Source organism: Lissotriton vulgaris, chromosome 7 (genome assembly GCF_964263255.1).
Source record: "Lissotriton vulgaris chromosome 7, aLisVul1.2, whole genome shotgun sequence".
Taxonomy (NCBI): Eukaryota; Metazoa; Chordata; class Amphibia; order Caudata; family Salamandridae; genus Lissotriton; species Lissotriton vulgaris.
The window spans coordinates 1,380,416,666-1,380,428,764 of NC_141695.1; the positions used below are offsets into that span (position 1 = coordinate 1,380,416,666).

Sequence of the window (12,099 nt, forward strand, 5' to 3'; positions counted from 1 at the left end):
AGCCATTGAAGATGGGGGGGGGGGGTGGTCGGCGGCTGAGGCAAGACAGCCCCCCCCCCTCCCTTTTTGACATGTGGCGGGACTACCTCCAACTCTCCAGGGATTTGGAATGTGGCGGGACTACCTGTAACTATGCAGGCGATGGCGAATTTGGCATGTGGCGGGACTACTTGATTTGCCGCCGTTCTCGCCCCTGGCTTCGGCCTTCTTCGTGGGTCGGACCAGGCGAGAGACAGAAGGGGGGGGGGGTGGTCGGTGGCTGAGGCAAGACAGCCCCCCCCCGTGGCCTGCAGGGCAGCAGGAGAGGAGAGAAGGAGAGGTCTCTGCCATTCTTTGGACCGCCTGCCCAACATCATCTCCTCCTGACCGTGGCCAGGCGAGCCCCTCGTGCCACGAGGCCTCGCCTTCCGGATGGGCGTAACCGCGGACCCGTTGCACTTCGGGAGCTTCCGGAATGGGGGTAGGTACCTATTGATTTGCTTTCTATTTCATGTGACCGTTATTTGGGCGTGGTGGGAAATGAGGCAGACATGTTGGGAGCAGGAATAGGCAGTGGAGCCTAGCTACCTCGTGGCTATGTTCTGCTATCAAACCTTTTCGCCATTTTACATTTCTTATTACGAAGTATTTCTAATGTTTCTTATTTTTGGTGAAGTCAAAAGCTCATCAGGGGGTTACTGACTTAGCCTGATTTCCTTTTATTTTTCTTTCTCTTCCTTAGCGTGTTTCGAGCTAAAGCTTTCTGTTAGTAGGGAACGGTGATCACTTCATATTTTTATGTGTCCTTTTCACTAGGGGGGGGTACTTCTGGACGGACCAGACGAGTCCCCTCCAATAAATGGTCCGGGGTGGAACGAGATTATCGATCAAAAGGGGAACATATATTCCTTCATTAGGGTATCATCCTGGACGGACCGAGCGATGTACTTCCACTTACTAGGGTAGCCTCCTGGACGGACCAGTCGGTCTATTTCTACTAAATGGCCCATGAGTAGAGAGCATATGTCCTCCATAAGGGTAGTCTCCTGGGCGGACCATGCGAGCTACCCCCCAATAACCAACCAGTGGGGAGTGGGTAGGACTGACGAATTCACAAAGGGGCATAACCTACCCTTTTCTACTTGCAAAGACTAGACAGAATATTTCTATTTCACGTTGTTTGCAAATAGAAAATACCTCAAACGAAACAATTCCTGGGACAACAATGTCCAGGCAACCAACCAATCAATGGGGAGAAAAACAGGCATGACGGATTACAACGGGGACAAATGTCTGCATTACCTGCCCTTCGCTATCCATAAAGGGAACAGAATATTCCTATTCATCTCTGTTTGTGGACAGGGAAGATCTCAAAGAGCAACAATCGATTATTAATCGACTTCAAACAATCAGTGGGGAGAAAAGTAGGCATGACGGATTACAACGGGGACAAAAGTCTGCATTACCTACCCTTCTCTATCTGCAAAGAGGGACGACGTTCCTATTCGCCGCTGTTTGCAAACAGAGAATGTCTCGTTCTCAAAAGAGAACCAATATGTCAAGTAGCCTTCAAAGCTAAATGAACCAATACCAACCAATACAATATCAGTATACAAATACCGATTTCAATACAATCAATCAATCAATCAGGTGGATAGAACCACCCTACCAATCAGGCGTAAAAACACCCTACTTAATCTTACCCGGACCGGACCATACGGACAGTTCTTCGTCTTCCTCCTCCAGCGCCTGATTGTTCTCTTACTCCATGCAGCATTCCTGTGGGATTCCAGTCAGGACAATAGGTCACTCAAGAGAGGTCCGTTCAGAATTGGTGAAGCTCTGTCGATCGGCAGCCGGGCGAGGGCCCTCTCAAGGCAGGCATACCCCGATCATTTAGATGTTCACTTCTTCGTCTGGATCTCTCTTACCGAACCTTATGTCACTGATGGACCCCGCGTTGGGACGCCAATTGTGAAAAATGAGCCCGAATTACCATCGATGCCCAGGCCGCTGGCGCAAACCGCCTCTTAGTTCCCATGTTAAAATAATTACCAAAATAAAGAGACGGGCGCTGGAAGCAGGAATCAAGGAACAGAGTTTAATTCTCATGAGGAGAGCCAGTCATTTCGGACACGAAACACAGTGTCTTTCGGGAGGTGCTCTAACAAGTGAGCTGAGACTCTTGCTTTTATACTTTACAAAACATTTGATGGTACAATCAGGACAGTATGACGCAAAAGAAAGACATCCCTATAATCCTCGTGGTGATCCTACTCCACATACGTTCACAATGGGGACCCTTGACCTGCTGATAAGAGGGGAGGGCAATCACGCAGCTGAGTGTTTCGTAGGATGTGTACGCCTGATCATGGCCCAGGGGGTGGGGTGGCTAGGCATACAATAAGGGCAGTAAATGGTATCCCCTGGCTTAGGCGATGGCCTCGGACATGTGTGGTCAGCCGGACTCGGGGGAAGGGGTCATCAAAGGAGTGGTATTCATGCCTGCGTGGACAATCGGGCGCGGAGGGAAGGCTTGTCAACAGAGGGGCATTCATGGAAGGGAAGGAGGTGCTGGTCAGGCGCGGCCGTGACTCTCAAGGACAGGGCTTTGCGGAAGAAGAGGGTTTATGACTTGCTCATGTGAGGGGAAGGAGGGGGGGTCAGGGTGCGCGCAGGGCCAGGGTCGCACAGAGAGAGAGAGAGAGATCCTATGACCTGTACATGAGAGAACAGGGGCAGTCAGATACAGCTGGGGGGCTATGTCAGCTGAGGCGAAGGATGCTTCTTCGAGAGGGAAATGGGGAATGCCTGGGTCAAGCAGGAGGGTTACCTTTCACATCAGGATCGCGCAAAGGGAAAGGGTTTCATGGTCTATACATGAGAGAGGGGGTGCAAGATACGCGCAGGAGGGAAGCCGGGGATTTCAATGGGTAAAAAGGCCATGGTGCCTAGAATGGCTGAACATATGCATAAGGGTACGGGTTCTTACGGGCAGGGTGAGGCGGTCAATAATTTACAGTATCCATGGTGCCCACAGGGAGAGGAGTGGGAGAAGAAGGGAAATGAATGCTGTCTATGTACATCAATTTCATCAGCTTTCACATAGTTTCGAAGCACACATCCATATACCACCCAGCGGGAAATGGACTGGTGGAACGGTTTAACCGTGTTCTGATGGGATCCATACAAGCAGCAATAATGAGAGACAAGGACTGGGAAAGAGAGATCTGGCAAATGATATGGGCGTATCGAATCACCCCTACGAGCACGGGGTACAGCCCATTCCAGATATTGAGGGGCCGAGATCCATTCACGAAGGACAACAGGGCGTGGAAGGAGAAAACGGTGACCAGCAAATGGTCGCCAGCTGTGGTTCAAGCGAATTGGAAAAAGCCCAAGCAGTGTAAACACAACACTACAAGGCTAGAAGGAATGTGAGAGACACGGGATTAGAAGAAGGAGAATGGGTGAGAGTCAAGTTGGCGGTGCTGCAGAGAAAGGGGGACAGCAAGTACAGTAGACCTCTCCAAGTCAAGGAGGTGTATGACAGGGCTGCCCTGCTGAGCGACGGAAACGTATGGTCCCAAGACCGCATGGCGAGATGCAACAAAATACTACAGTGGGACATTGCGGATCTAGATCAGGAAGGAATGGAGAGAAGCGGGGTGGAGTATGAACAGACCATGGAGGAAGGAGAGACCGATGAAGGGAACATGAGGGGCGAGCTAGGGGCGGTGAGACCGTCCAGCGGAGAGATGCCCCGGCAGGAACAGAGGTCACAGGAGAGCCCGAAGGCGGGAAGCAGTCAAGAAGGTAGAGAAAACACCCCGGGGAGATCCAGTGGGAGAGAAGGGACATCCACCCCGGTAAGGTGTACCAGAAGGGGAAGGGCCGTGATGAGGCCAGCCAGATTTCGAGACTATGTTATGGGTGATGGACAGTGACTCTATATGGTGATGAATGTATATAAAAGGGGGAGATATGTAGAGTTAGCGCTCTAGTGTTCGGGTCGGCGCGATGACGTAGCACGCCGACCCGCCATCTTGTGTAAGCGCGTGAAAGGTTTCAGTGCGGGTGCCGGAGCCAGGGAGGCAACAGGCTCGGCGCTCTCTGCGTGATTGTGAGAAATAAAGCAATTACTTACACTAGAAGGTAGTTGTGTCATCTGTGGGGCAGCGTATCTTTACGCACCTTACAAGTCATATTTTCTTCAAGAGGCGTTGATGACTGCGGGAAGCCTGTGTGCCTGCATTCTAAATCATCATGCAGTTTTCCTTAAAGCGATGTTGATGCCTGTACAATAATGGCCAAGTTAAGCACCACACACATTTCCAGTACAAATGTTTCTCAGGTGAGTCGCTGTACTGCCCACTGACTCCTGCTACTCCCAATGCCTGTGCTGCTATCTGCCTCTGCAGCCCAGACTCCAGCTACTCTGATTGTGCTGCGGTCTGCCTATGCAGCCCAAAAGCACCTGCTACTCCCTGTGACTGTGCTGCTAACTGACTCTGCAGCCCAGACTTCTGCTACTCTGACTGTGCTACTGTCTGCCTCTGCCGCTCACATGTGCCTGGAACTCCCTCTGACTGCGCTGATATCTGCATGTCACGATAATGTGAATCATTACAAGTAAATAGCACTGGAATCGATGCGTATTTGCGTGGAGGGAAAGCACTGTAAAATAATATTGGCGAATGTTAAAAGTTCATGTGGCCGGTGCACATTCAAGCCAGACCTAATCGCCCATGTAGACTGTAACCACAACTCCGAAAACTAGGAAGTGAGCTTGAAGTGTGTCACGTGACCTATATGGATGCTAAGGGTCTTTCCTTCAACAAGGGTAGTTCATACTAAAACGAAAGGAGAGCCAGTTTTATATCGTTTGGTGTTCACGGAAGTCAGGGTGTGACATCTAAAAGAAAGAGGGGTGAATTCGCTCGATAACGGAGAGCCTTTCCGGCACCAAGAAAAACGGAGCCCGCCATACAGTGACTTCTTGACGTAGACTGTGGTTACCCCCGTTACCTAGCTTAGTGCCAGAGCTCCGTGGCCCCTACTGCGCACGCGTGGCAACAGCAAGTAGTGACGCGACGTGCGCCTGCGCAGTTCCATGTTTTTTAACGTTGTGGAGGTGTGTTCAAACATGGAGAACGGAGCGCGGGAGATGAAAATATTTGTTAAGGGTCTCATGCAGGGGAGTCCTGATCTCAGGTACATTGTGCGATCTGTCACGTGTGGCAATTAGAACAGGGGCGCTACTGGACCCGAACTTCGAGGCGGGGGTAAGACTCCCATCCAGGGCTGGCACTAACACTCGTCACGCACGGCGCATCAGTCTTTTTAGGCGCTCCTTCCCAATTGCCTCCTCTATGAATTCCCTAACTACCAGTCGCTTACAATGCACCTCATCTCTCTATAGTCCCTTTCTGACGAACAATTATTTTTTTTATACCGCTACTCGTAGTTTACTTACACTCAGTTCTGTGATCTGCGTGGTACACTTTCTTCGTAGATGGCACGTTAACCCTCTGCACTGTGTGGGTTACAGGAGTGCCCATGTGAGTGAGCGGTGCAACAGGGTGAGAGGAGTGACTGCAGGGTGAGTTAGGTGACCATATGAATTTGGGTGCAGAGTGGGACGAATTAATGTATGGTTAGTAATGGGCTTGTTTGGGTGAGAATGTAGATTGAGCAGTGAGGGGGCAGGTGAGTAAAGTGTCACAAGAGTGCAGGGTGAGCATTGTGCTCGTGTGACTGCAGGATGATGTACAGGGTGAACAGCGAAAGTGCATTGTGAGTGCAGAGTGAGCGGTGTGCTCCTGTGACCGCAGGATAAGTGGCGGGAGACTGGTGTGAGTTCATGGTGAATGGCATAAGTGCAGTGTGGTCACTTTGAGTGCATGGTTATCAGTGTGAAAGTGAAGGGTGAGAATGAGTTGTCTGAATGCAGGGTGCATTCCCAGGCATATGAAGTAACTCAGGATGTTATTGAAGGCTGGAGTAGGTTTTCAGATATAAGTTAACTATTGCTATTATGGTTTGCTGTAGTCCTTTTAGCCCTATGGGCGTTGCACGCCTGAATTAGAAGACTAATGACTGAAGGAGTCAGAGGCAGTTAGCTCAGGGTGTTTTTTGGAGTACCAGCAGTGCGTTTTGCTATTTAAGGTTATCTGCATCTTTAGCTCATTTTGTTACTCTAAAGTTATCGTTAGCTGACTGTAGTCAAGTGTGTGGGAGGCGCTACATTTCTTGGCTGTACACGAACAACATTGGGAAGAGCCGTGTCCTGAGGGAGAGGTCTGGCTTGGCTTTTGGCTTGGGGAAGAGCCAAAGCAGAATGGGAAACACATGTTTTGAAAAGCTATGATGAAGTCTTTATTATGATAAAATGTACTTTTCAACATTCGTCGGTGTGCCAATTAAGGAGATACAATTATAGTTCTGAATTGAGTGACATTTATTGAAATTAATATAAACTTCAAACGTTACTTTCTGACTATCCTGCCCACCAAGAACCTAAAGTTTGTATTTTTGTCACATACTATGTTTGTAAAGCTTATATTGTTATTATATGTGAAGCATCATTCTTTTATATTAATCGTATATGTGATGTTTTTGTGGAGCGCAGATCCTGTACTGAATTACTTCAGTGTGCTCTCAAACTAGATGGTTAAAGAAAATGATACATAATGAAGTAAAGTGATGGGCCATGGATCACAAAACTTGGTCAAGTGGGGAAGCTGGGGATTGGAGGTCAGGATTTCTGTTTGCACTTTGTGCAGTTCAGAGAATCAAAGGTTACATCCTTCTCTCTTCACTTCAACCTCAACGTTCAGTGCTTTGGGAGCAGTTCTTCAATTATGGGTAGTAAACTGAGTTTAATAACTACACTTCTCAGACCTTAAAGCAAGTAGTCCCTATTCATACATATGCGTAGTCATAAGATTTAAAGTTGTAATTTCTGATTGCAATATTTCTAGAGTTAATAAAGATCGAACACTGTGACAGAACATCACTGTCGGAAATCATGCTGCACTTCGCAGAAGCGTCTCTTTGAAAACCTGTTACCTAAGCAGGGGCTTCCAAAACTCTTTGTTGTTGTTCATTACTTAATTGTGTTCATAGGAGTGTTCAGCCTCTCCTAAAATCATTATGTTTATGAAGCTAGCTGATCCAGCAGTATCACTAACATAAAATAGAATCTTGTACCTTACTTACTCTGTTGGATTGACAAACGTAGCATGTTCTGTCTTCCACTCTTTAATGTTCAGTTTCCACTTCAAAGTCTGAGTAGATATTGTCCATTGCGCTCCCACACTCCGAAACCCTGTGGGATAATTACCCCTGTCCTCCCCTGCCCCATGGTTCCTATCGACTTGATCGTAGTTGTGTTTAAAATAAAAGTGTTAGTTTAGTTCTTGGCTTAAGTCTTTTTGCCAGATTTGCTGCCTTTTTCAAATAGTATAATCACCGATTAGGGGTGACACCTTTTCGTAAAAAATACTTGCCATTTTTTTGTTTTTTGCTATTCTGGAAGAATCACAAACTGGTGGCTGAGAAATAATCTGTATAAAATGCTCAGTATTCTTTTGTAACATGCCAACTATCACCCTGTTTGCTTTAATAATTATTTGGATAACTTTCAGATTCTTAAGACATTTATTTATGTGTTTTGTTGTTTTGTATTTCAAAAGGGGAAAATACTGGATTTTACTGTTTTATTCCCAGTGGGGTTTTTCTTTAACTGGCATAGACCTAAAAATACAGAGTGAGTAGGTGGCAACCATATCAGTGATGGCTGTCAACATTTTGAACTGATGCAGCACTGAGGTTGGCCCAATGCATGCATATTCAAAACCTTCTTGAAAATTTGAAATAAATAGTACATTTATTAGAATTCCTGTCTATAAAACATAACACTGATTCGAAATTTGATACAGTTAGAATATGAGTATAAAAGGTACAAAAAGAAGTTTACATATTTTTAAAATTAAATAATAAAACAAATCCGATTATTATTAGCATAAAAAATAGAGCTACAGCTAGTGAAGCTTTCTTTGGCTCTAAAATCAACAAAATACTTAAATGTATTTTTTACCAATTAAATCTGTGCTTTGATAATACATTTAAGATACAATGCTGTGGCACATACCAGCACTAAGTTGGCTGAATCGTACTTCTGCAGGTGAACCTCCAGGCATGGGAAGCGTGGGAACCTGTGTTTTTTTTAGCTCATGTGGAAGTATTGGAGGGAGCAGATAGTGAACCTGAAAGAAAACTTTCATTAATAAAACATTGTTTAGGAGGTATTGGAGTAAAGGAATTCAAAACATTACCTGCGTTATCCAATCCTGGAAGAATCAATGTTTATCAGTAGGCTTCTTCACAACTCAATTTACAGTTTGGCAAAAAGAACATTTTGTAATGGAAAGATTAATTTTTTATTCACTTAACAACAATCTGATGAGTCCATCGAGGATTTCCTATCAGCACTTAGGTCTCTGACTGTTTCATGTGATTTTGAGCATGTATCGTATGAACAAGTTCCCAGAGACCAAATTTAAATGAGAACAAATAACAACAAGCATTTGCAATGCAATAGGTCTCGCATTAGGAAAGTTTGAGCTATTGGTATTGTAAATTACAATTTTTTTTATTTATGTGTTGGTTTTGAAAATATTGAAATTAATAGCTTTGTCATTTACAATGCCAATAGTTATAATTTTCGCAAATGTGACGCCTATAGCATTTGTAATGCAATATGTGTTGTATTTACGTGACTTAGATGTATTGATATTACAAATAACAATGGCTTTTACTTTTTAAAATAATTATTAATTAATAAAAGTTATTGTAATTTTTAATGGCAATAGCTTAAACTTTTGTAAATAATTTTTGTGAAGATTATGTTCAGTGTATTTTATTGTGATGAAAATCCAAGAATAGAAGTGAAATATTAACATCTTTTTGTGACATTTGTAATAAAGCTTGAAACATTGAGAGAACATATTTGAACCACTTGTTGAATGGTTGCACAGATTGATGCTGTGGTGGAGCTGAGTGATGTTGTGGTGGCAACGAGTGATGCTGTGGCGTTCAGTGATACTGTGGTAGCGCATAGTGATGTTGTAGTGCCCCTGAGTGATGCTGTGGTGGTGCTGAGTGATGCTGTGATAGATAGAGTGAGTGTGATAGATAGAGTGAGTGCAATAGATATAGGGAGTGAGAGCAATAGATAGATTGTTAGGGCGATAGATAGATGGAGAGATAGAGTCAGGGCAATAGATAGAGAGATAGACAGACAGACAGACCGAGTGTGGGCGATAGACAGACAGACAGACAGACAGACAGATGGTTGTGTGTGTGGTGTGTGTTTATGGTTGTGGTTGTGTGTGTGGATGGGTGTGTGGTTGTGTGTTTATCGTTGTGTGTGTGGTTGTGCGTTGTTGTGTTTGTGTGTCGGGTTGTGTGTGTTGTGTTTGAGGTTGTATGTGGTTGTGTGTTGTGTTTTGGGTTGTGTGTGGGGTTGTGTGTTGTGTGGGGGGTTGTGTGTGGGGGGTTGTGTGCGTGGTTGTGGTTGGGTGTGGGGGGTTGTGTGGGTGGGGTGTGTGGGGGGTGTGTGTGGAGTGTTTGTGTGGAGTGTTTGTGTGGAGTGTTTGTGTGGAGGGTTGTGTGTGTGGGGTTGTGTGTGTGGGGTTGTGTGTGTGGGGTTGTGTGTCTGTGCGGGGTGTGTCTGTGCGGGGGGTGGGGTTGTCTGTGTGGGGTATGTATGTGTGTGTGTGGGATGTGTGTGTGTGCGGGGTTGTGCGTGTGGAGGTTTTTGTGGGGGGGTTGTGTGTGTGGGGGGAGTGCTTGTGTGTGGGGGGTTGTGTGGGGGGGGTTGTGTGTGTGCGGGGTTGTGTGTGTGTGCGGGGTTGTGTGTGTGGAGGTTTGTGTGGGGGTTGTGTGTGTGGGGGCAGTGCTTGTGTGTGTGGGGGGAGTGTCTGTGTGTGTGGGTGTGTGTGTGTCTGGTTGTGTCTGTGTGGGGTTGTGCTTGTGTGGAGTTTGTGTGTGGAGTTTGTGTGTGCGGGGGTGTGTGTGTGTGGGAGGGGTTTTGTGTTTGGGGGTTGTGTGTGGGGGGTTGTGTGGGTGTGTGTGGGGGGATTTGTGTGTGGGGGTGGTGTGTGGGTGGGGGTGGGTGATTGTGTGTGTGTGGGGTTGTGGGGTGTGTGTGGGGGTGGGGGTGGGTGATTGTGTGTGTGGGTTTGTGGGGTGTGTGTGTGTGGGGTTGTTTGTGTGGGGGGAGTGTGTGGGGGAGGTGTTTGTGTGTGTGGGGAGTGAGCTTGGCTAGCACAGGGCACAAGATGCAAACAGTCGGAACCTGTCCTAACACATTTCCTAGAGCGACAAGACTGGTGACGGGACAGTCGTCGTCACGCACGCATGTAAAGAAGTAACCCCCATCCTGCCTCTGTGCGAGCCAAGTATTTTCATGGAGTGACTCCCTCTTAATATGCCATCAGTTATTCAGTAAAAAACAAATGTTTATATGCATGTGTTTATAGTATTTGCATAGCGCAAACCTCGTCAAAAGGCAGCAAAGCAATTAGCAGAATAGCTTGTGAAACTATTACGGTATCAGCATAAGACTTTGAAGGAATTACAAACAAATGGGAGGGGTAGGGATCCCCGCGGCAGTCTGCTCTGGTGATTGGCTGGACCATGCCACAGTGCAATCCAACCCGGCGATAAGCACCTGCAGAGAGCAATTTTGCGTGCAGCCCACAAGCGTGAAAAAAAAGGTCTCCAGCATAGGCGCAGGAATTCTATCAGCATTACCGCGCGAGAGCAGCAAAGGCATCCATCGCACCTGTAAAGATAACTTTTATGGAGAGAAAAATACTAAATAGTATTTTGTATTCCAGATTTATTCACGCTCAACTTGTATGTTGCCATGAGCAGAAATATTTCTTTCGTGGTTCGGAACTGTGTTAGTTAGCCACACGAGCAGGAAAGATCCGGAAATGCGCGTAGGCTGACAGAAACAGATACCAGCACGAAGCAATGGGCACGGAGTGCATTATGGACGTACAGGCCCGATGTGGAAGTAAATAGGATGTCCTTCATCCTGCCACCTGCAATAACAATATCGCCGGAGCCCTCGTGGGACCAGATCACAGGGCTCAAAGTGATCATTTAACCGGAGCGTTTCCCAAAACCATAGAAAAGATAAACAGCGTGTTCGCTCCATTTTAGAGTAACCACTAGGTGGCGCCCCCCCCCGGTAATGAAGACAGCAACGAATTGCGGTCTGGATTTCGTGCAGTCTGTGAGGTGACTTTGTGGTGTAAGAGGCTATTGTATTAGTGCTCAAACTGTACCTCTGAGTTTTTTAAATACACCAAGTTCCTTCCGTCTAAGACTTCAGCAGTGCCCAGACTCCGGAATTCGAAGAGGCTGCTGGTGAAATCTTGCAGCAGACAGCAGAACGCCAGCCGGAAGTTCAGCATCGTGAAGCCGGTCGTGGGGCGGGACATCCGCCTTTTACGTGTAGCCCGCTTCCACGGAGTGCCAGAGAGCAGCACTGGTGACGTGGGCGGGGCTCCCATGCCTGAGTGAGAGCCCCGCGGTGGCTGCCGAAGTCAGGAGTGGCGGCGATGCGGTGAGTGGGATTTAGTTGTAAGGGGGGGTGGGGGTGTGTGTGTGCAGAGGGGGTAGGGGGCTGCGGCGGGTGTATGCATGCGTGTCTGTGTGTGTGCGTGTCTGTATGTGTGTGTGTGTGTGCGTGCAAGGGGGGTGGGGGGCAGCAGCGTGTGTATGTGTGCGCGCGCCTCTGTGTGTGTGTGCGTGCATGCAGAGGGGTGGGGGCTGGCTGTGTCTGTGTGTGTGCGCCGTTAATGCATGCGAGGGAAGCGAAAGCAGGGGCTGTGAGTTAGTCTGCGCAAGCGCGGCTCAGAAGCGCGCTCCAGCGGTCAAAACTGAGACTGCAAAAGCGCGTGTCTGAGTCGTGTCTTCATTCCCAAATACGGGTGACAATAGGTCTGAAGCAGACAGCAATCAATGCTTACGCATTGAATGCAGGTCTGCTCGACCTAAAAACGGAACGGGATACAATGGCAATCCTAATAATGTGTAACA

General features: G+C 47.2%; 1 protein-coding gene across 2 annotated transcripts in view; it reads left to right on the forward strand.

Moving 5' to 3' along the window:
- The first annotated feature begins 4,862 nt into the window (after nt 1–4,862).
- Nucleotides 4,863–12,099, forward strand: part of HIRIP3 (HIRA interacting protein 3) — a 135,602-nt gene continuing 128,365 nt past the window's right edge. The window contains exon 1 of one of the 2 annotated variants that reach the window (XM_086932100.1): nt 4,863–5,193. In XM_086932100.1, coding sequence (XP_086788226.1) covers nt 5,093–5,193 — 101 coding nt within the window. In that variant the 5' untranslated portion in view covers nt 4,863–5,092. The remainder of the gene's footprint in view (nt 5,194–12,099) is intronic. The other variant, XM_086932099.1, reaches the window with a different exon arrangement.